Source organism: Ips typographus, linkage group LG8, assembly GCF_016097725.1.
Source record: "Ips typographus isolate SLU linkage group LG8, UJ_Ityp_2.0, whole genome shotgun sequence".
In the NCBI taxonomy this organism is placed as follows: Eukaryota; Metazoa; Arthropoda; class Insecta; order Coleoptera; family Curculionidae; genus Ips; species Ips typographus.
In genome coordinates this window covers 6,206,667-6,229,018 of record NC_138429.1, presented here as the reverse complement: position 1 = coordinate 6,229,018, position 22,352 = coordinate 6,206,667, and the positions used below count along the sequence as shown (strand labels likewise).

Here is a 22,352-nt window from a genome sequence, read left to right as displayed (position 1 = left end):
GCTCTCACGTGACGTTGAGCAAACACGGCTAAGTTTCCCGGTTCGGCCGCTAGAGGGCGTCAAAGTTAACTTTGCTTTTTTGTAGTTTTTGCTAAATATCTCAGGAACGCTTCAAGTTAAAGGTCTGAAGTTTTTACCACAAACGTGCCTAGAGGGAATGCAACTTTTACCTTTAATGCTCTTTTTTGGTACCAGGCACCGCTTGTTATTAAAAAATTAAAAACAAAAATTGTCAAAAAATTTAAAGGTTTGAATTTATATAGAGACAAATTTTGAATTTTTAAAATAAACTTCCACTGCCTAAACCTAAATTCCTTCAGCTTAATAATGATACAAAAGTGACGTAAAGTGTAATTTGTAAAAATGTAATTTTTTAAGGGTGCCACGCACTGAAACCTGTCAAAATTGTCGTCTCCAAAACCGTGACAGTTGAGGCAAAATTGATGTCAGGGTGATACAGGGTGTCCCAAGAAAGTTAGTTTGCGGGAAATATCTCAAAAATTGGGTAACAAGCAAAAATGATCAAAATTGTCAAAAAGCTTGACTTTCGCTCCCTCTAGCGGTCAAACAATCAATAACCTTTTGTCTGGACTATATTTTACCTTTTGTCGTAACTGTTCACATAACTGAATTATTTTAGGTTGAAGCAAAAGTGGTTAAATCACTTTGAAGGTTTGTGAAGCTTGACTTTGACGCCCTCTAACGGCAAAACTTAAGTGAGCATATTCCTGGAAAGCTTACGATCTGAGCTATCTTTTCACTTCAATCACTTTTGGTCGTCAATTATCAAATAAGTAAATTATGGAAAATTTTTGGAAAAAGTGCACGAAAATTTTGTTCAAATTAGGAAAGAAAAAAAATTTTTTATTTTTTTTAATTTTATTTAATTTAATTTTTTAATTATTGTTTTTTATTATTATTGAACGCTATTTTCAATACACCATGTTATATTTTTCAACCGTTATTTTGTCGAAAACCTCGTTGAAAACAGCTGAATATCCACATAGGATATGTTACATGAAAAATACCCAGAACTTACGTAGAAACCATAATTGCAACAAAAAAATCTCAATTTTGGAACAATCTGTATATGATGTATGAAAAATATATTCCTGAATTTTAATCTAATTTATTCCATACTTTATGGTCACACTGTATAATACCATGTGTATATTTAGGGCCAGTATATTCAGTTCAGAATAACTTTATTCTAAGGATAATTTCTATGAAAGACGTGAAATCAGACATTTTTCATGACTTTTGAACTTTTTTATAACCTCTTAGTGGGCTTAGTTAGCATATAGTGGGTCAAGTGCAGTTCTTCACTTACTTTGCAATTTGCAAATATACACTACACTCATATTCCTTCCTTTTTCTGTTACTTTATTGTATTTTTCACAAACTCATGCAAAAAATATTTTCCAGGTGAACATCCTGAAGCAATGCAACACGGTGGCAACCAAAGGATGGGTCCCTCATTAGGAGTGCTGGCGTTTATTGCCTACATTCTGTTGGCGTATAGTTAAACGGCAAAACAACTGAACCCAAACATATTACTTGTATAACATATTCTATCAAAATAATATGTAAAGGCAGCCAGTGTGACGCTAACCATATGTGGGAGTTACCAAATCCACGTAATCCTCTTGAGTAAATTAGATTTTGAGGAAGTTGTTGATCTAAATAGTCAACGTCAAGTTTTCGACCAAAATTTACAAGTTTCCGAATAATTCACATCCCATTTTCGCTTCAATAAACTGTTGATTTTAGATTAAACTTTGTAATGGATTCTGAAATAGTTGTGGCATCTATTGTTTGTTGAGACCACCTGAGATGCATTAATGTTTAACTTGTCCCATATCTCTAACTGGGTTATTTCATTTAAAGTTTGTCAAGACTGTCATAATTAATGCATTCAATTGAATTTGGTATGAAATAGTTGGATGCTTTATCTTAATTGACTGTCGAGAGACTATTAATTATTATCGTTGAGTATTTAGAAGGAGAAGCTGAATCAACTTTTAGTAATTAACAGGGTTCTGTCAAAAGTTCTTTCTTCACTTTAACAGAGTAAAAACTGTACTGAAATAAATTAAAGAGCATCACTAGGCTGCCTGATCTGTACTACTCTCACCTAAATTCACAAATTTCAGCTCTCTTGGAGTATTCCACAAAATGTATATTTAAATCTGAATTCAAAGAAAGGAAACATTCGATCGAAACTACTTTCAGGTCATTTAATTTAGTTAAAAAATTTTGATATAATAAGTTTTCTATTATTTTTTTATACAGGATGACCTAAAAGGCACTAGGTGCAAATAAAAAACATTTTACTACTGTTTTAATTTTTAAATTTGATATAATGCTGTGTAAGATAGGCCCCATAGAATCTTAGTTTGTTTACCAATAAAATTTTTATTGTATTATCATAATTTGTACTGTTGGAAATGTAAATGGATAACTCAATGCTCATATTAATATTGTAAATAGTAGCTACTAATCGATTAAAGTATTAAGGCACGAATTATGGAGATTGTATGTCATAGACTTAAGAAAATACCGGTTTTCTTCTACATTTCTTCCAAACCAGACTATTCCCACTTCTAATGGAAATATAACAATCTACACGCACATAGAAAGTAAACCTACACTTTTTATTGTGTTGTAGTAATAATAATTTTTTTAAAGAAATTGTGATACTAATATATTGTGAAAAAATTTAAATACTTGCAATTTCAAATCCTGTGCCAGATAATATTTTAGTATCACGCAGTATTTTTTAATTATTAAATTCTATTTTGTTAGTTATATGCAGAATTAGTACTTAGAATTATAATGTAAATATGTCGTGGAAAGTTTAATTTTAGATGCTTAACTTGAAAACGTCCAGTAACTACATAACAACATTAAATAATTTAATATCGGATTGTTATTTATAGATTAACACGACATTTGAAAAAGAAATTAGCTGTAAAAATGCTGCGTTTATAACCAGTTTGTTTGCTTTAAATCCACGACTTATTTTATATTAATTGCTAACACATTCAAACCATTCCACAGTCATCGGTTTATACATTTTTCATATCTGTGTAATAAAGTTACTCTCACTTTAGTAACAAAAACCAAATCTCAATGTGACCTGTAAATATTGATAAAATATAGAGTAATAATTTTAAGCGTATATAGTATTAACCGACGTTAAAACTCAGAAGAATTTAAGTTCAGTGGTTAGAAAATGTAAATTAAGAAAGATGCAAAACGGTGTGAATAAAGATCTCCGATCGATGTGTAATTCACGGAATTTATCACACTAGAGAACTATTAATTTTAAATAAAGTAATTGAGTTTTAATTGGGTCGTTACTGTTCATTATCCTGTTTTGGGTCGAGGATTTTTGTAAATTTGAGGAGCCAACAGATCAAAGAGTTGTTTCTCCCATTCTAGAAATTTAACTCCAATTCTTCAATTGAATTCTATCCATTCTCGAATTTAGTATTAAGTTCATTTTATAGTTTCATGAGTAAAGCTTGACAGTTGTCAGTGTTGTGACGTTTGACGGTCAGTTTATCAGATATATCTTTTGTTCTGCTCGTAACCTGAAAACTATCAATCAAAATCTGAAAATTAATAAAAATTAGTTTGAAACAGGTTAAATGCATTTTATAGCTTTATAAGTGCAATTTTGACATTTTTCTTTCAGATTCATCAGTCTTTTTGTTTATACGAAACCTGGAAACTGTCAAATTCAATCTCCTAGAAGTGAAAAACAAGGAATTTCACTTGAAAAGTAATATAAATCAGTTTGAATCTAGTTAAATGCTTTTTATAGCTTTATCAGTGCAATTTTGACAGTTGTGACATTTGGCTATCCGATTCAGCTGTCATTGGTTCATTCGAACTTGCAAACTGTCAAATACAATCCCCTAGAGGTGTAAAACAAAGAATTTTACTTGAAAAGTAATATAAATCAGTTTGAATCTAGTTAAATACATATTATAGCTTTATAAGTGCAATTTTGACAGTTGTGACATTTGGCTGTCCGATTCAGCTGTCATTTGCTCATTTGAAACTTGGAAACTGTCAAGTACAATCTCCTAGAGATGAAAAACAAGGAATCTCACTTGAATAATATTAAAAATCAGTTTGAATCAGGTTAAATGCCTTTTAGACCTCCATGCGTGCAATTTCTACAGTTGTGACATTTTGCTGTCAGATTCAGTAGTCTTTTTGTTCATACGAAACCTGGAAACTGTTTAATTCAATCTCCTAGAAGTGTAAAACAAGGAATTTCACTTGAAAAGTAATATAAATCAGTTTGAATCTAGTTAAATGCATTTTATAGCTTTATAAGTGCAATTTTTGACAGGTGTGACATTTGGCTGTCCGATGCAGCTGTCATTTGCTCATTCGAAACTTGGAAACTGTCAAGTACAATCTCTTAGAGATGTAAAACAAGGAATCTCACTTGAATAATATTAAAAATCAGTTTGAATCAGGTTAAATGCCTTTTAGACCTCTATGCGTGCAATTTTGACAGTTGAGACATTTTGCTTTCAGATTCAGTTTTTTTTGTTCATACTAAACATGGAAACTGTCAAATTCAATCTTCTAGAGGTGTAAAACAAGGAATTTCAATTGAAAAGTAATATAAATCAGTTTGAATTTAGTTAAATGCATTTTAATGCTTTATAAGTGCAATTTTTGACAGTTTGACATTTGGCTGTCTGATGCAGCTGTCATTTGCTCATTCGAAACTTGGAAACTGTTAAGTACAATCTCCTAGAGCTGTAAAATAAGGAATCTCACTTGAAAAATAATAAAAATCAGTCTGAATCTAGTTAAATGCATTTTATAGCTTTATAAGTGCAATTTTGACAGTTGCGACATTTGGCTTTCAGATTCAGCAGTTTTTTTGTTTATACGAAACCTGAAAACAGTCAAATTCAATCCCATAGAGCTGTAAAACAAAAAAACTTACTAGTCTTAAAATAAATTTGATTGTCACTCCCTTTTGTTTGTAGAACCTGCATACACCCTGTAGTTTTGTCAAGAACCTCATCTTCCCGTTTATATTATGATGAGTTTTTTCAATAATTCACTAAGTTCTTCCTCTTTTTCAACTCAGGGTGTCCATCCCAAAACTTACTCACACTTGTCCATAACTAAATGAAAAACAATATATCTGAACGAACACTCTGTATATTAATTAGGTTTTGACTTCGTTCAAACATTCAAATTATATTAATCCGATGAGAATAAAAGGACTTTACAAGTAAATCAATTTTATTTGGTTTTAAACTCAGTTATTAGTTACATTTTCAATTGAATTTTTACAACACTGCTAAAACTTGGAAGTTTTGTTAGAGATAATTTTCTTACACTAAAACCACAAGAATATTTAAAGACACTTATGCGTCGGTTTCTTTTGGTGTGTACAAGGCAGTACCTTTGTTCAGCTCTTCATTTTTGAGCATCACATTGTAGAAGTCGCGTCTTCTCTGTTCCCTAGCCACAAGCCTTTGCGTTTTCACTTTCCTGATAGATTTAGCCAGCATAGAAGCAAATACTACACCAAGTGCCTATAAAAGTACCACTGTTAGTACCACAATAGTTACCACAACATAAATTTCATGTGATTACCTGAATGAATGCCACACAAAGAGCTCCAACTCCCAAAAGAAGAGCACATTGAGAAACAACAAACGTCAAACGTGTCAAACATCCTGTGGAGTAAAGTCCGGAACTTAATGAACATAATTCTCCTCTGCAGCAAGATGATGGAACATAAAGCGTAGTGTTGTCTGCCATTTCAATTTGTGCTAAGTTGAAACCTTTAGTTTCATTATATTGGTTCCACTCTGTATATTCATAGATTCCACAACATTGAAGCTAAAAAATTTGGTTTTTATGCAACTTCATTTCAGTGGTTTAATCCTTACATTGTATTGAGTTGAGTTCCAGGCGAATGCGTTGTACTCTTCATTGTAGTTTTCCATTGCTTCTAACATGTTATCATGAATTGCTTCTTCAATGTTTGCCCTCATGGCGTAAGCAGCTATACTAGCCGAAATTTGCAAGATCAACACCAAAGTAAGGAAGAAAGCGTACTATAATTTGAGTTAATAATTAGTGACTTAAATTTTACTAACAAAAGTTTGTAATACCAAGTTTACTAGGAATGTGCTTTCTTTTAGAGCACCAACGCATCCTAAACATGCAATACCAAAAATGAAAAAGCCGATCACTATTACGATCGATGATGGATGGTAATAGTAAGATTCCATAAAAGCGTCAAAACTGCTGTAAATCGTTTTTACAGTGTATCCAATTGAGATGAGAAGTATTCCAACAATCTGAAAGTAAAAGATTTGCTGAAATATGTTAGTAAATGTAATACACCATTGAATATGGATCAGTATTGAGAGTCAATGATTTTGTGATTCATCTATCAGTTTTTTGGTTTGCACTTCTTGTACTACTCCGTGTAATTGTAGCTACAATTTGGTAAAAAATTCCACTGTATCTATCTTAGAACCAGGCTTATACACTGTCAAATTGTTTTGCACATACTGGATCGGGTGTACTAATTAAGCATTGTTTTGGCTACATTTTGGTAAAAAATTCCACTCTGTAAGTGTCCTAGAACCAGACTTATGTCCTGTCAAAGCAGCCAGTGCTTTGTAGACTTTAGCTTGATTCACACTTGGATGTTTTTTCGTTTAGCGCTGTTACTAAAAAATGTTTTGCAAAAGCTGTACCGGGTGGACTAATTAAGCATTGTTTTGGCTACATTTTGGTAAAAAATTCCACTCTGTAAGTGTCCTAGAACCAGACTTATGTCCTGTCAAAGCAGCCAGTGCTTTGTAGACTTTAGCTTGATTCACACTTGGATGTTTTTTCGTTTAGCGCTGTTACTAAAAAATGTTTTGCAAAAGCTGTACCGGGTGGACTAATTAAGCATTGTTTTGGCTACATTTTGGTAAAAAATTCCACTCTGTAAGTGTCCTAGAACCAGACTTATGTCCTGTCAAAGCAGCCAGTGCTTTGTAGACTTTAGCTTGATTCACACTTGGATGTTTTTTCGTTTAGCGCTGTTACTAAAAAATGTTTTGCAAAAGCTGTACCGGGTGGACTAATTAAGCATTGTTTTGGCTACATTTTGGTAAAAAATTCCACTCTGTGAGTGTCCTAGAACCAGACTTATGTTCTGTCAAAGCAGACAATGCTTTTTAGAGTTAATCTTGGATATTGAAATAACTGTCCAACAACTTTCGGTCTTTCGCTTTTTCAAGTTTTTTCATTTTAACTCACTAAGAGTATACTTAATTTTATTTTTAGTTTTAGACGCGTATAAACTCAATGTACTTCAATCTATTAACTAAATATTTCCCTTGTATCAAATTAAGTATCGTGAACAAAATAAATATTATTTTTAGTATCCATTATAACTTTGAAAAGTTTCAAGGAGAAAATTAAAATGACTATCTGCAATGACAGTTCAAATAAACACGAAAAAATGGAGTAGAAATGAGAATCATAAATTTGATTAGGGAGCAGACTGTGTTGTGGCGATAAGATATCAAAATATAAAAAAAATACTTTTATTAGAGAAAGATTATTTTTCCATTCAGGCAAAATGTTAGCATTTTGTACAACGATGATATTTTTATCATGATAATAGTCAAGCTAATCATAGATGGTCATTTTCTTATCTGTCAATATATTTTACTTGAAGGTCAATCTACTAATTCTAGATTCTCAAAACTCTCATTGTTTCTGTTTTGAGAAAGCTGTTATCTTTTCAAGTACTAAAGAAATTCCGCATTATTGCGTACTAAAAAAATACTTTATAACATAACATTTTACATATGGTTTCGTCATTATGGTCTTAGTTTTAGTCATTTAGAATGTAGAAGCACTTGATGGTAACTAAACGTAGTAGTTTTAGTTTCACTTTATTTCTAATCAAAAAGTTAGTTCTTACCACAAACATCAAGTTGGACACACATAGCATATACTTTATACACTTCATCCCCACATCGAGTTCTTTACTAGTACTAGTAGATGCCATTTTGGCACTATTGGCAAATTGTAACTTGTTTACGGCTTAACAAGCTGAGCTTTAACAATGCACTGACAAAATGTATCCTTATCAGGTACCTGTGGTTTGTATATCTGCGAGATTATGGCCACAGACTGATAAGGTGGTTATGTTGAATCTATCTATAGAAAATGCTTATGATCTGGCTTTCAGAAAACTCTGATCTAATATCTAATTCTACCAATCGTTGCTTTTCAAACTAAAATTGGTTGTTGAAGATGGTGGATGTACTATCTGAATGGGTTCTCATAAAGCCGTTCTAATTAGAGGACGAACCTTAGGTTTTATGAAAAACTAATTCGGAGCTTCAAAAAATATAATCATTGGATTTAATAGAGTTTGTGTCACAATATAGATAATATTTTAAGTTAGGAAGATTAGTATATTATAACGATTTCTTGCGATATTCGGTTATAAAAAAATAGTTTTGATTTACTTAAAGGCAAACAAGCAATAACGCCACACTTGTTGTAATGGAAATTGGCTTTTCTTGAGGATCAATCTACTATATTTTTCACAACTACTAAAGAAGTACTTGCTGTGTGAAGTACATATTGTCGTTTACCTAAAAATTGTGAATCAGCAGCAAAAATTTAGAATACTAATACCAATACTCTATTGAGAATACTAAGAACAGGCATCATACCCTACAGACATAAACGAAAAGATTATCTGAAAGACTGAAAATGTGAAATTAAAATATCAATTATGAAAGATGATGTAGTTTTCTTAATTAACATTATTATTATTTTTATTAACAGGATCTACAAAAATGCCACGAAAATATCATAAGTCAACATACAATTATAATCTTTACACAACCATCTGCAAACTTGTGATATGCAGATGATTTATTTCTCCCTATAATAGTTTAGTTACTTGAAATATTGACTGCATGGTTCATAGATTTAAAATTTGGTAGACTAAACCAGATTTTTAGGCACAAATATTCATTATCAATTTATCAAGATAATTACCATGTGCTGGAGAATAATAAAAATTGTTATTATTGCTTCATGAAATCATAATTGGCGACGTGACGGATTAGAAACAGTTTCCATCAGTTCTGTATTCGTCGAAATAAAACAGATAGGTCGTAAAATTGGGACGTTTCGACTGTTATAAAGCGTACTAAATATATTATTAGCAAAACCTTAAAAAAACAACTTTAACCATAAAATCCCACTGTTTACTCCTACAATTTATAATCAGTCACCTTATCAAAAGATAAGTTTGTCACTCGTTACGTTCCTTGTATTTTAGCTGTTAACCCGTTTCGATTTACCTGCCCTCCTGAGAAATCTTGTTGACAAACCAGTGTTTTTTTGGTTTTGCTTTTAGTTTGTTTAGGCAAGGTAAGCAAAGTTTTACTTAGGGTCACGTTTAACTTTTGTTTTCCCAGATATTGCAATTGTTCTATTAAACTAGTATTGGAATGTCAATGTTATCAATATAAATTCATTGAAAATTCATATCTATTACTTAATTTGTTTTACTTACAGATCTGTATGTCAAGTAGCATGTTTGTTGCCTTTGGCTTGTGCGTGTTTTCTCAGATTGTATCTAGTCCCTAAAAGACATCAAGTACCGCTTAAAGTAGTAAAACAATTTTTAGAATATTTTCATTAATATGTTACTTGTTGTGCATTTGGTTGGTTTTATAAAACGATAGACGTTTTGAAGCACAATTTTTGGCAGATAATTTGTATTCATTCATTAGTCATTACTAGAGTCCGGATTTATAGGAATTTTGCTTTTTGTAAATAATAAAATCAGCCAACCTGCTTTGACATCTAATGTGAACAATTTACGCAAAAACACGTCATTTGACATATTTTTTTAATGCATTTGTTGCTTCTTCTTTTCGTGCTTAATTTAGTTTTTTGTGCTTATTTGCTGCTATTTTTTTGTATAGTTTTAAGTTGAATAGGGTAATTTACAATTGCAATAGCTATATTTAGATATTGAACATACCAATTATCTGTTTCAAAATGGGTGTCAATTTACAAATTTAAACTGACCAAATAATTTCCAAATGCTCCGAAGTAGTCTAAAAAATGTAAACACATTCCAAAATGTCTTGCAAAAGCTTACAAAATAGTCTAGAAGCTTCCAAAAGCTTTTCAACTTATCTATAGAAGCTTTCAAAAGATTTCAAGACAGTCTAAAAGCTTTCGTATGCTTCTAGAACAGCTTCCTAAAGTTTCTAGACTGGTCTACAAGGTTTTAAATGCCTTAAGAACAGTCCAGAACCTTCAGTGCTCTTTAAACTGTAAACGCTTTCTAAATGCTCCTAAAGTACTCTAAAAAGGCCATTTTAACTAATTATGGCATGGAGAACACGAATCTGGTGTCCGTTTTGCTGTAACTGTCGCCATTTAGTTATTGGCTTTGAAATTACTACACAGTTACTACATTTTTGACAGTTTTCAAGACATGGCACCCTTAAAAATTATATTTTGATAAATGACACTTTACGTCACATTTCTACCATTAACCTAAACCAACTAAGGAAATTAAAGACAAGTTTCAAAATTAAAAAATTTTTCAAAAAATATTTAGGGTAACCAACCCCTTTTAAAAATGTCAAAAATCTAGTTTTTAACTTTTCAAGATCGACAGGTGCGTTGTATGGTAAAATGTTTTATTTAATGAAAGATATTGTTTTATAGGGGGCTTTGAGGAGCATACGTGGTAAAAATTTCACATTGCTAACTCAAACCGTTTTCGAGATATTTAGAAAAATGTCCAAAGAAAAGTAATCAAGTTTGACGCCCTCTAGCGGGCAAACGGGGCAAGTTAGCGGTGCCCGCTCAACGTCACGTGATAGCTCTAATCATGAGCCACTTACGATCATTTAATGTGTCTATACAGAACGTTTCAAATAATCAAGTTATTCGCGATTTTTTGGGAAAATGCACCGAAATTTTGTCAAAATGCAGAGTTTTTCCTGGCCTACTATACTGACCGCCGCCTGAATTAAAGTAGTTATTAGTAAATATTTTGATATGAAATTGAAAGAGTGCAAAATTGTTCCTAATGGACCACTAAACCAAACTAGGTAACGTTTGAACTTCAATACAATTGCCTGTATAAAGGGTGTGCACAACATTGTTAGTGGATCATTATTTTTGCTCACCCTATACACAATTTTTTAGATTCAATTTATTGTTCTACACCACTGAAAAGAGCAGTTTAAGACGATACTTTTTTGAGTAGTCGAACCACCCTGGACTCCCAAAAATAACAAAGCTACAGGGTATTAAAGTTTTAAACTAATTTTCAGTAAAAAGTGCATCAAAGTAGTTTTTGGAAAATATCTCGAAAACCATTAGAATTACAAAAAAAAACACCACAGAAACTCTAAAATGCTTCTCAAGCAGTCGAAAGTCTTCCAAAACGGTCTAGAAGTTTCCAAAAGCTTTTAGAACGCTTTAAATGCTTCCAAATGATCTTCGACTAGTCTAGAAGCTTATAAAAAATTTCAAGGCAGTCTAAAAGCTTCCGTATGCTTTTAAAATAGTTTAAAAGTTTATAAGACCCTCTACAAGGTTTCAAATGCCTTAAAAGCAGTCCAGAACTTTCAATATGCTCTTTAACTAGTTGAAAGAAGTCTAAAATCTTTTGTAAGCTACTAAAGCAGTTTAAAAAATGTCTAGAACTCAAAAAAAGTAAAAATATTTTCATCTCTGAAAGAGTTTTGTGCTTTTTTACAGATTTTTATGATTTTTTGAGGAAAATAATTTTGCTTATTAGGCGCTTTTTTCACGATTTTAGTACTTTTTAAACCTGACTCTAGTCATTACTAAGCTCGCAAATTTGCTTTAATTTGTTTTCGGTTTACTTGTCACAAACTCAACCCAACTTCAATATTTCTATTAATTTTAAATTATTTCAGTGCAAAGTTAATATATTCCAATCTTTAAAATTAATTTTTATGAATCCAGAATAACCGTGACTATGCTGGTTAAGAAATGTGCAAACAATTCAAGTTTAGTTAGGATAGAGATGGGTTTATCAAGATTATCTGAGATTATACACTTAGGAATAAGCATCTCATTGTAGATGTTTACCAGAAGGATTATTTGACTTCAAAGTCATAGCTGAAAATTCAAACTAAACTTATTTAAACGTGGTAAAAAGAAGTTCAATTATTCCAAATTTGAAATTTAAACTGTAATTTTCTGCATCAAAATCGGAATAAGCAACTATGGCCAACTACGTAATAGTTTAAATTCCCATTGAAGAATGAGTTTATTATGTAAGAATAGAAGGATATACAGGGTGTTCAGTAAGCACAAGATCAAAAGGTACTGTGACATTCTTTAGGAAAAAGTCTCCTATTATTAGGAATAGGTGTTTGGTTCCCCTGCCATTCATTCTTTAATTCTTGTTATTTGACTTAGTATTTTGAAAAATAATAAAATACGTATTTCATACCTTTTGCGTCCCATTCAAATATGAAATAATGTATAATAATCGCCTGAAATACTTTTCTACTTCATTGAAGGCTATTTGGATCTGTGTCTACTCAAATTCTCCACATTGCATTGTACTTTTTGCACTTGTTGCACAAATACCGATTTATCAAGCAAACGCGTATACCCAATAGGTAATTAAAATGATTCGGAATTTGTGACTAACATACATTCAATAAGCGTCTGTGAATTTTTAGATGATAAATTAAATCAACTGAAACTACTGAAAAATTCCTAAGTCACACACCTATAAAAATATTATACAGTTTTTGCATGTTTTCTAAAAATATACCATCAAAACCGTTAAAACTAATCCCACTCAAACAGCGTTGACAAATCCAAATAAAAAAAAATAAACATATTTTCAGGTATTCCGGATTGACCCCAACAGATCTATCCCAGTCCAAGGCGAATCGTAATTGGCACCAAATAGTTATAGTGACTGATACGCGAAGTTATCTTTGAGCGTATGCTGTGTGTGTAAACATTGATTCAGGTTTTCGACTGTTCTAAACCGCATTATTGTTACGATTTATCAAATACCTGGTGAATAAGCTGTACGACAGTTTGAGCCTGAGTGAAACATCAGTTAAAACTAAAAAAAATATCCCAGGTGGGCCATGTCAGTTCCATTTTTGGGAAGACGACGGGTAAGTTTTTCTCTCATTTTTAAGTTTCCTAAAAATATTAGTCATTTTTGAATCAATTACCTTCACAGAGACATTTTTACATAATGCGTTGTTTTTTAATTATGTCGCAAAGATGATCGATTGCCAAGTTTTACTGACCTCGCCAGTGATATTTGATTTAAATCGGACAGTCATAGTTCATTCCAAATATATCAAGCCGCTTACAAATATTTACTGGCTTGCAAATGGAAAAAAAAAATAAAAAACAATGTGAGTTGTTGTTCTGGAAAACTTGTAACCAATGCAAAAATATATGGAAAACTTGGTATAAAATAGATCAACAATATTAATTATTGGCTAGTTGCTTCTATGTTGTTTTCTGTCCAAATCAATGCTGCACGGAGGTTTTAGAAAATACACTTCTTCTTGATAAAAAATTGTTCTATACTACCATGTACTAAAAAAGTCTCTAATCTTTTTCCATCAGACTTATTAACTTGATTGATAAGCTAAAAAGTTAAACTAAAGTTCTTTGAAAAAACATACTAATAGATTTGTTGGACTATTAAAACTTTTTAATAGATATTATCATGTTACCATCACAACATTATTCTAGCAGTTAAAAAGTGAATCCAAATCATCAAATTCGTAATACTTAACAAATCTGATTATCTCGGTAAGACTCACACAAACAAAATTGGTGCTCTATTATCACTTGCTGCAATCATTACCTAAGTAAACAATTACTAGCAAGAAATGACAGTTACAGGAAAAACAGTGTGTACAGTCACATGTCTGGTTAAATCATAGTGGATTATCCGATTTCTTCCAGAAAATCGTAAAAATTATTATACAGACTATTTACTAACAAATTTGTTTTCGTTGTCTAAGAATGCTGATCAGATTTTTTGGCTGCTTTCCAAGTTAATGTATGTTATAAAGAAAACAAGTGATGAAATGCAGTAATGACCAGATTTGCACATTTGTTAACATTGCATGTTTGGCCAAATTGTCGATCACCGTATAATTTGATACTTTTTCATTTTAAAACTAAAAAATCTAATTAAGTTGTAATAGTAAAAAAGGTGCACCTCCAACACCCACACCAGGAATAGACGAACTCTCCAGTAATATCTCAAATAGTATTCCAGTTGCGACAAGAAATATATTCTCTAAACAAAAGGGAAATTTGAGCAAAATCAGCCCACACACAAAAAATCTAATGAAAACAAGAAAAGAAATGGATCGAGAGGACCAAGGATATAAGAATCTTAAAATAAGAACATCCAAAAATATTTAAGAAACCATAATAATGAGCTAATTAAGAACACAATCGAAGACAATAGAAGCATGAAAGTTCTAAGATCCAAATTATCAAATGGAAGGTCAAGAATGACTAAAATAAAAAACAAGGAGGGTATTGTGGTTAGCAATCGTAGTGAAATAGTGACTGCAGTTCATGATTTCTACGGAAACCTGTACAGTTGTAAAGTCCAAAGGAAAATACAAAATGTGGGATCCGAAGAAGTCCCTGAAATAAATATCGAAGAACTGGAGATAGCACTACATCAAATGAAAAACAGAAAGAGTCCAGGTGAAGATCAAATCACGAGCGAAATGATTAAAATAGGAGGTGAGACGCTGATATCGCATGTAAGATTGTTGCTGAATGAATGTTTGACAGAAAGTAATATCCCAACTAAGTGGCAAAATGCAGAAGCCATCCTATTATACAAGAAAAGAGACAGAAACAACATAGATAATTATGACTTGAAATGAACTTGAACAAAACAAAGATCATGAGTACAGAAGACATCCAGGTGACCGTTAATGACCAATCCCTGAAGGTTGTCCCGGATATGTTTACTTAGGCCACAAAATTCAACTTGGCAAAGAAAATCAATCTTCTGAAATCACCAGAAGAATAGGCCTCTCCTGGGCAGCCTTTGGCAGACTAGGATTTTTCCTTAAATCTAGTAAATTTCCTATAAGTTTGAAAAGGAGAGTGTTTGATGCCTGCGTTATGCCGGTTCTCACATATGGACTAGGGACAATGGCAATTACCCGCAAATTTGCCAATAAACTGCAAATCACCCAACGACCAATGGAGAGGGCTATGATAGGAATCAATCTAAGGGATAGAATCCACAACGAGGAAATTCGTAGAAGAAACGTGACAGATGTTCTAAGGCTTGTGGCACAACTGAAATGGACATGGGCTGGTCATGTGGCAAGGCAGGATCACCACAGATGGGCACATAGGATACTAGTTTGGTGCCCAAGAGAGACCAAACGGAGCATTGGTAGGCGCCAGAGACGATATCCAGAATGTTGCAGGAAGGAATTGGACCCGGACTGCTAGAAATAGAAAGGCGTGGAGGGATTTGGAAGAGGCCTACATCCAGGAATGGATAAATACGGGCTGAGAAGATTTTTTTTGCGTCTACGCTCTAATTTTTCTAATGGTGTCTTTCTAAATCTTATATTTATAATCTCCAGAAATGCAAATAAAAAATATCATCTTTAAACCACTGTTTCTGCTATTATAATTGCCTATAGCTTTCCATTATTGTGACTAGGTTTGTATTCCAATTATCAGGCAACTGTATCCTTTCAAATTTGCATATACAGCTGTGCAAATCAGTTGTTAATAGAGCAATTTAAATTACATAATAGTCTGGCAGTTTAGACGTATCTGTATCAATCAGTTCTACTAATTTTAGCCAAGTTTGTCACTTTCACTTCACTTCACCATGTCTATATATTCGAAAAAATCAAGTTTTCACATATGTTTTTCGAGTTATATAAATAAGAACGAGTGACTAAGTTTGAATGGAATGCACATAAATTTATGTCTAAACTGCCAAAAAGGCTTTTAAATTTATTGGAACTGCTTTCTGAAAATGTTGGATAACTAATTAAATCAATCGCAAAATATGAAAGCATGTTTTTTATATGAATATAAAGCTTTTTAATGTTGAATAAATGATATATGCGACATTCAGTGACTATTTTGGTATTTTGGAAAATTGGTTGCATTGCTAACCTTGGACATAACAAATTTTAATCCAGTTCAAAATCTACAAATTCCAGTTTTGGTCCAGATTGTCCTTAGACAAGTTCTCGAGAAGAATTGCAGGTTATAAAGTGTCCTCTCTATTTAAACGTTTTCTTCAGTGAACTTCGGATGTTTTGGTAGATTTTTTTTGGTAAATTCCTTAAAAAATATATCCTCTTCAAAAGATTTTCTATTCATTAAGTAAATCTTCTGAAAATTCCGTAATTTCTTTGTGTACATCCCCTTTAGAAGACTTTAAAACATTTCGGCGTTTACAAAACAACAGTTTCTACAATGATCACAGAAAAGTGCAAAAAGTAATTATTTACAATATGCCAAACCAGTTTATACCTACAGGTTGTATATCCCAAATTCAGAGATATGATGGTCAAGCAAAATTATAATAAACATAGGCCAACATTGTTAAATTCCAATTACAATACTAAAACCTCGTCAAATTAAACAAATTAACTAATTTGGCAAAGAAAGATATTGGAGTAATTAATAGGTTGCAAAAGTTCAAATTGTATTTACAAGAGCAAAGAAGCAGATAGTACCATCTGAATCTTTAGACAACGTTACTAACTAGCACATTTTTTTCCAGAGTTCTTCCATCAAAAAGGAATTTTCGGAAAACGAACTTAAAGGTGAGTTTCCATTGACATGTGTAGTGATTACACCAAACCAAATCTTTCTGGATACAAATATAGCTGGCAAACAGTCTATACACTCGCCTGTTGGTACAAAAATAGTCCAGATGTGATAATTTTAGACCCCAGTCAATTTACATATCTCATCCTACGCTAGTTTCACTAACGCAATTATATCAAATTTATATGTATAAGTTAAATTGCATAATAAACTAGGAGCAAGCCTCCGTTTTGGCTCTAGTACAAAGTTTCTATAAATATATAGTCGTTTTATTGGTTTGGAATGTATCTACTAATTATAGAACCCCCCTTATACATAGTTTATTGATAATTTTGTCAATCATTTCAGACTTGAGGATAGCGTTTGATTTATTGGATCGAAATAGGGATGGACAGGTCACAACGAGGGAGTTCAAAATCATGTTAAACAATTTGGGAATCGATCTCAAAGAGGACAAAGTTGAGGAACTGATACGATTTGCTAGTCATGCTGGTAAGGTTTGTTGACTAAACATTTTAATCTAAGACAATTACTCACTACTACTACACTTAAACAGTCAAAAGAAGCTGTGTTATGAAGTATTGGAACACTCGAACGCAGTATGCTACAAAAATATCAATATTTGACTTCGGCACCACATAACAATGCAAGATTAAATACACACACGATTAACGTCGTGTGAAACTGTTCAAATAAAACTTTGGCAGATGAGTGTGCATTTTAAATTTATTAACATCCAAAAATTATATTGTAGGTAAAGAACTAATCGACGAAAATGACTTCCTAAAATTCGTGAAACAAATTCAAGACTTATGTCCATTAAGAACGCCAAACGAAGACGAAGAATCGGATCTTCTGGCCGCTTTTCAAGTATTCGACATGGATAATGATGGGTTTATAACAAAAGACGAGTTAAGGATAGCGATGGAAATGATTGGTGAAGAAATTAGTGAACAACAGCTAACGCACGTTATGGAAACAGCTGATACAGACAAAGATGGAAAAATTAATTATAAAGGTTGGCACTTTCATATTTAAATATTAGATCAAATAAAAAACAATTCAAATTTTCAGAATTTGCGCAACTGTTATCATAATCAATCCAAATGAGTGGAGATTAATCCACCGAGAAATATAAACTAAAAGCTGTGAATGCATGAAACTAAATCATGAAATTGTTTTAATTTTACTGATAAAATAATATTGTATTCTATAAGTTTTTACTAGAGGTATTTGTTTATTTTTTAACAATTCAGCCTATAAAAATACTCGTTAACTTTATGCTACAACGCAAACGTTTTAAGTTAGTTAATGAGAAATTATTTACTTTTTTAAATAAATCATCGTTAAGTATTAACTAGTTTGAATTAGTGTAAGCCTGGTCGATTCTTGGTTGGTTCTTTGAGTTGTTCAGTATGTAGAGTCAAGTGTAGAGTATGGAAATTACTATTCTATGGGCATTTATGTTCTTATAACAGAAAAATTAGTCTCTGCAAAAATTGTATTAAAACTGTTTAATCTTTAAAATGTTGAGTAATTCAAAAATGATACGTTTTTTATATACATTATTTACGCACATTAAGTAGTCCTCCAACTAAATGGGTGACGTATCAATCCATAGGCATTAGACTGGAAACTGGTTAATAATTCAGATGTTAATCCTCTTGGAACAATGTATAATGTGTAAATATTGAGAAGCTTAAATTTGGTCCTCATACTTAATTTGCGATAGCTAGATTAGTCAAGCTTCGATCTTAAGTTTATGTTTATTTAAGGAATTCTAACAACTTAAAGATTATTGATTTCAGTTCAACTTTAATCCAGAACAGAACACATCTGAAGAAGCTCTTTGGAAGATAATCAGATTGAAAATATTTTTATATTATCTTTCCGAACGACTTTTCTGCACAATTTTTCAATATAACGTAAATCTTATTTGTATAATGAGTGCTTGAACTAATGATCTCTATTAAACGACTATAACCATTGTCCATCAAAGGAACCAAAACAGATAAATAATGTTCTTTTGTACATACAGAAATTGCATGCAAAAACGTTACTAACTACAAAAATAGCATATAAATGATACAATATAAAAGAAATTAAAAAGTTTTATTAAAAATAACAGTTGTATATTGTATTTAGTTTTGGTATAATTTAAAAATATAAAGCTTTATAATTTTGGGAGAACATGTTTACTGTTTTTAATACTTATATATTTCATCAGTTACTCATCAGACATTAGTGACCATTTAAAAGTTTTTTTCGGTCTTGTTTATTAAAATACATTTTCTAAAACTTAAGCATTTCCAGTATAAAGGCTGCTGCTGCCATACTCCCTAAAGTCTCTAGCACTGCGAGAAATAGGAAGTTTTTCCTTGTGGCTACCACTCAGTAAAAATATGGCTACGATTATGATACCAAAACCGCACATTGCACCTAAAATACTAGTCACTTTCATATTGGCCCACTCTTTAAATAAAATGCCTGACACTATAATAACCATAGTAGTGAACATGACATAGTACACTGGTGTCACTATACTGGTATCAAATATATCTAGAGCTTTGTTTAAATAGTTCATTTGTAGACAGATGAACAACACTACAGCAAAAAATAGGAACAACACTAACCATAAGTCTGATCTAGGAAGATCACCTAAAATAAAAAAAATATGGCATTAACAAAGAAAGGTCTTTAACGACTGGAGACTCAAAAATTATCACTAAATTTGTGATTATTAAGTATTAATCGAGGGATAGATCGTCGAGGTAATTTGGTGTGCACACTCGAGGTAATTTGAGATATTATGAGGCACTTTCCCATTATTATGAAGCATTGTGAGGTATTTGAGAGTATTTTGAGGCATTGTCTGTGTATTTCAAAATGTAGTGTATTAATATAACAGAATTGACTGAAAATTGAACAGAACAGCATAGGTACATGTAATTATTATAGTAAAATCTTTGTTACATAATATTGAGTTGAAACAATATTCATTACAAGTTATTATAATAATTTACCAATTTCTCAACACTTAAACTATATTTTTAAAGTCACGTGACTGTTTTTGACAGACGTCAACTGGCTATTACAGTAATGCAAGCTCAAAATTGAATTATTAACGTCACATAACGGGTATTTTACAATTTGAGCTTTTACAACTGTCTAAATTTGATTTACCAAATAATCAACATTTAAATTACATTTTAAATTCACGTGACTGTTTTTTACAGGTATCAGTTGACTTGGACAGTGTTGCAAGCTCAAAATTGTATTATTAACGTCACGTAACGTGTATTTTTCAATTTCAGCTTTTACAACGGTCTAAATTTAATTTAACAAATGATCAACATTTAAATTCCATTTTAAAGTCACGTGACTGTTTTTGACAGGTGTCAGTTGGCTTGGACAGTGTTGCAAGCTCTGAAATGGCATAATCAATGGCATAAATCACACACGTGATGTGTCTCTTGCAATTTTAGCTTTTACAACTGTCTAAAATAGTCTAAATTTAATTTACCAAATTTTGAAATTTTAAACCACATTTTAAATGTCACGTGACTATTTTTGAAAATATCAACTGGCCTTTACAATGATGCAAGTTCAAAAATTTAATTATCAAGTCATGTGACCTAGTTCTTACAATTTTACTACTGTCTAAATTTAAATTACCAATTTTTCAACTGTTTCTTTTAAATGATTTGACACATGCTAACTTGGTTACTATGACAGTTTGAAGATTCGTGCAAACGTCAAAATATAACTGGTAATTTCAGGCAACCCTACAAAAAATATTTTTTATTTGTCAGGTTTTGGAAAAACAGTCACCTTTAAAAAAATCAATTTTAAACTTTTGGGTCTTTAAAATTTGGAAAAACAGTCATGTAACCTGAGGAAGTAATTTTTATTGAATCATTAAGTGTTATTGAAAATTTTAATAGTGTATTTCATCAAGATTTATCATTCTCTCAATATCAGGGGGACTTATAACTAAATTTAAGAATGCCACAAATGTGTAGGTAAACGTTTGAAGGTATCCTGAGGCAGTTTAAATAATTTAAAGGCATTTTGATGTATTTCAAGGCAGTTTGAGGCATTTTAGGCAGTTTTAAGGCATTATCACTATGAGACATTTTGAGCCAAACTAAAAGTGATTTGTGAGGTATTTTAAAGGCATTTCAATGTATTTTGGTGTACAAAAAATTATCGGCGGTCTACCTCTCAGTATTAATATGTAAGAAAATTAAAATCTATCTAATGGCATGATGCCACCTGTTGGTAAAAATAAACAAAGCTAAAATGTTCACACTTATTATGGAATAGTAGAGGTTATGGCAGTGTATTTCCCCTTAAACAACTTACATTTTCTATTGTTTTTTAATAAGTTATACAATTAATTCAAATAATCTTAACCTAGAGATTTAAGACCTATAATATGAGTCTATAATAACATACCTGTAATTGCACTTCTGATAGCCAATCCAAGTGCTTTACAAGACATGACTGTTAGACTTCCAGTAGCAGAACACAGAGCCACATAAACAGCAACATACCTGTTACCATAATGTGGCCCCAAAAAGAATATAATTGATATTACAGTAACAGCAACCAGAAACAGATAATAAAGAAAATCTGCATCTGAAATTTTTGATAAAAGCTCGTCAATCGACTCAAATTCTTCCTCGTGAGGCGCGTGTATTACTATAAGAATTGAGCCCAATATACAAAGTACACAACCCATCTGAAAGTAAAATTAATAAGTAGGGTGTGAGTTAAGGTGGTAGTATGTAAAACAATACTTTTCCATTAGAATTCAAAGTTTCATTCAAAAACTTTGATGCTAGTATTGCAGAAACTAGCACACTTAATGCACCTAGTGGAGTCACTAGGGAAGCTGGAGCAAATGCATATGCACCAAAATTAGCCAACTCACCAACACCCACTTAAATTACATTGTTTTAGTATTTAGCTATACAACCAGTTGTGCTAACTTACTAGTTAGTAGACCAATCCACCATGTCCAATCTTTTAAATAGCCAAAACCACCAGCTGAAGCTCTTAATCCCACCTTTGTCAACCTTCTGAGTGAAATTTTTTTTATAATAAAACTGGAACCAATAAACAGGGAGGAACTTATGGCTAGGCTTAATCCAATGTAAAAATCAAACTTAGTGCGAGTCCCAGAGTACAGGAGATCCACTCTTGAAGACTCTGTGGGGTACATGGTTAAAATTTGTATAGGTTTCTTAAAACTGTAATAAATTAGGTTAAAACTTCATGTTAGTAGTAAAACGACGGCTGAGGGCTTTGACTCATCACATCATTCCACTTTATTAGCTGAGAATATAATTAAAACCTGATAAAGTGGATTAAAGATAAAATACTATAAAATAAACAAACTTTGAGGTTATGTTAAATGTTAAAATATAAAC

At 31.8% G+C, this 22,352-nt stretch overlaps 4 protein-coding genes across 5 annotated transcripts in view; 2 read left to right on the top strand and 2 right to left on the bottom strand.

Annotated features, from left to right (window-relative positions):
• Window positions 1-3,351, top strand: part of LOC145732582 (neurotrimin-like) — a 209,754-nt gene extending 206,403 nt beyond the window's left edge. For both annotated transcript variants that reach the window (XM_081984935.1, XM_081984934.1), the window contains exon 6: window positions 1,426-3,351. In XM_081984935.1, the coding sequence (XP_081841061.1) occupies window positions 1,426-1,526 (101 nt within the window). In that variant the 3' untranslated portion in view covers window positions 1,527-3,351. The remainder of the gene's footprint in view (window positions 1-1,425) is intronic.
• Window positions 3,352-5,265: 1,914 nt separating this feature from the next.
• Tsp29Fb (Tetraspanin 29Fb) lies at window positions 5,266-8,146 on the bottom strand. The gene is made up of 5 exons (XM_081985173.1): window positions 7,985-8,146; window positions 6,165-6,353; window positions 5,940-6,107; window positions 5,641-5,889; window positions 5,266-5,579 (listed from the first exon to the last, which is right to left on the bottom strand). The coding sequence occupies exons 1-5, from the start codon at window positions 8,069-8,071 to the stop codon at window positions 5,409-5,411; spliced, it is 864 nt and encodes a 287-aa protein (XP_081841299.1). The 5' UTR covers window positions 8,072-8,146; the 3' UTR covers window positions 5,266-5,408.
• A 1,160-nt stretch (window positions 8,147-9,306) lies between these two features.
• Eip63F-1 (Ecdysone-induced protein 63F 1) lies at window positions 9,307-18,270 on the top strand. Its single transcript, XM_081985193.1, has 6 exons — window positions 9,307-9,456; window positions 12,948-13,229; window positions 16,871-16,913; window positions 17,266-17,409; window positions 17,672-17,935; window positions 17,992-18,270. Exons 2-6 carry the CDS (start codon window positions 13,200-13,202, stop codon window positions 18,012-18,014), a joined length of 504 nt encoding a protein of 167 aa, XP_081841319.1. The 5' UTR covers window positions 9,307-9,456; window positions 12,948-13,199; the 3' UTR covers window positions 18,015-18,270.
• Window positions 18,271-19,027: 757 nt separating this feature from the next.
• spict (magnesium transporter spict) lies at window positions 19,028-22,299 on the bottom strand. Its single transcript, XM_081985158.1, has 4 exons — window positions 21,916-22,299; window positions 21,720-21,862; window positions 21,376-21,661; window positions 19,028-19,575 (listed from the first exon to the last, which is right to left on the bottom strand). The coding sequence occupies exons 1-4, from the start codon at window positions 22,142-22,144 to the stop codon at window positions 19,217-19,219; spliced, it is 1,017 nt and encodes a 338-aa protein (XP_081841284.1). The 5' UTR covers window positions 22,145-22,299; the 3' UTR covers window positions 19,028-19,216.
• Between the last annotated feature and the right edge of the window lie 53 nt (window positions 22,300-22,352).

What these genes read in the sequence shown, in the direction of transcription:
- Eip63F-1 (XM_081985193.1), top strand. Translation starts at nt 13,200, where the DNA reads ATGTCAGTTCCATTTTTGGGAAGACGACGG. An exon ending in ACGATTTGCTAGTCATGCTG is followed by an intron (nt 17,410 to 17,671) that starts GTAAGGTTTGTT and finishes ATTATATTGTAG; the next exon opens with GTAAAGAACTAATCGACGAA. An exon ending in TGGAAAAATTAATTATAAAG is followed by an intron (nt 17,936 to 17,991) that starts GTTGGCACTTTC and finishes TCAAATTTTCAG; the next exon opens with AATTTGCGCAACTGTTATCA.
- spict (XM_081985158.1), bottom strand. Translation starts at nt 22,144, where the DNA reads ATGTACCCCACAGAGTCTTCAAGAGTGGATCTCCTGTACTCTGGGACT. An exon ending in GTGGATTGGTCTACTAACTA is followed by an intron (nt 21,863 to 21,915) that starts GTAAGTTAGCAC and finishes ATGTAATTTAAG; the next exon opens with TGGGTGTTGGTGAGTTGGCT. An exon ending in CTTTGAATTCTAATGGAAAA is followed by an intron (nt 21,662 to 21,719) that starts GTATTGTTTTAC and finishes TTTTACTTTCAG; the next exon opens with ATGGGTTGTGTACTTTGTAT.
- Tsp29Fb (XM_081985173.1), bottom strand. Translation starts at nt 8,071, where the DNA reads ATGGCATCTACTAGTACTAGTAAAGAACTCGATGTGGGGATGAAGTGT. An exon ending in GCACATTCCTAGTAAACTTG is followed by an intron (nt 6,108 to 6,164) that starts GTATTACAAACT and finishes CTCAAATTATAG; the next exon opens with TACGCTTTCTTCCTTACTTT. An exon ending in GGAACTCAACTCAATACAAT is followed by an intron (nt 5,890 to 5,939) that starts GTAAGGATTAAA and finishes CAAATTTTTTAG; the next exon opens with CTTCAATGTTGTGGAATCTA.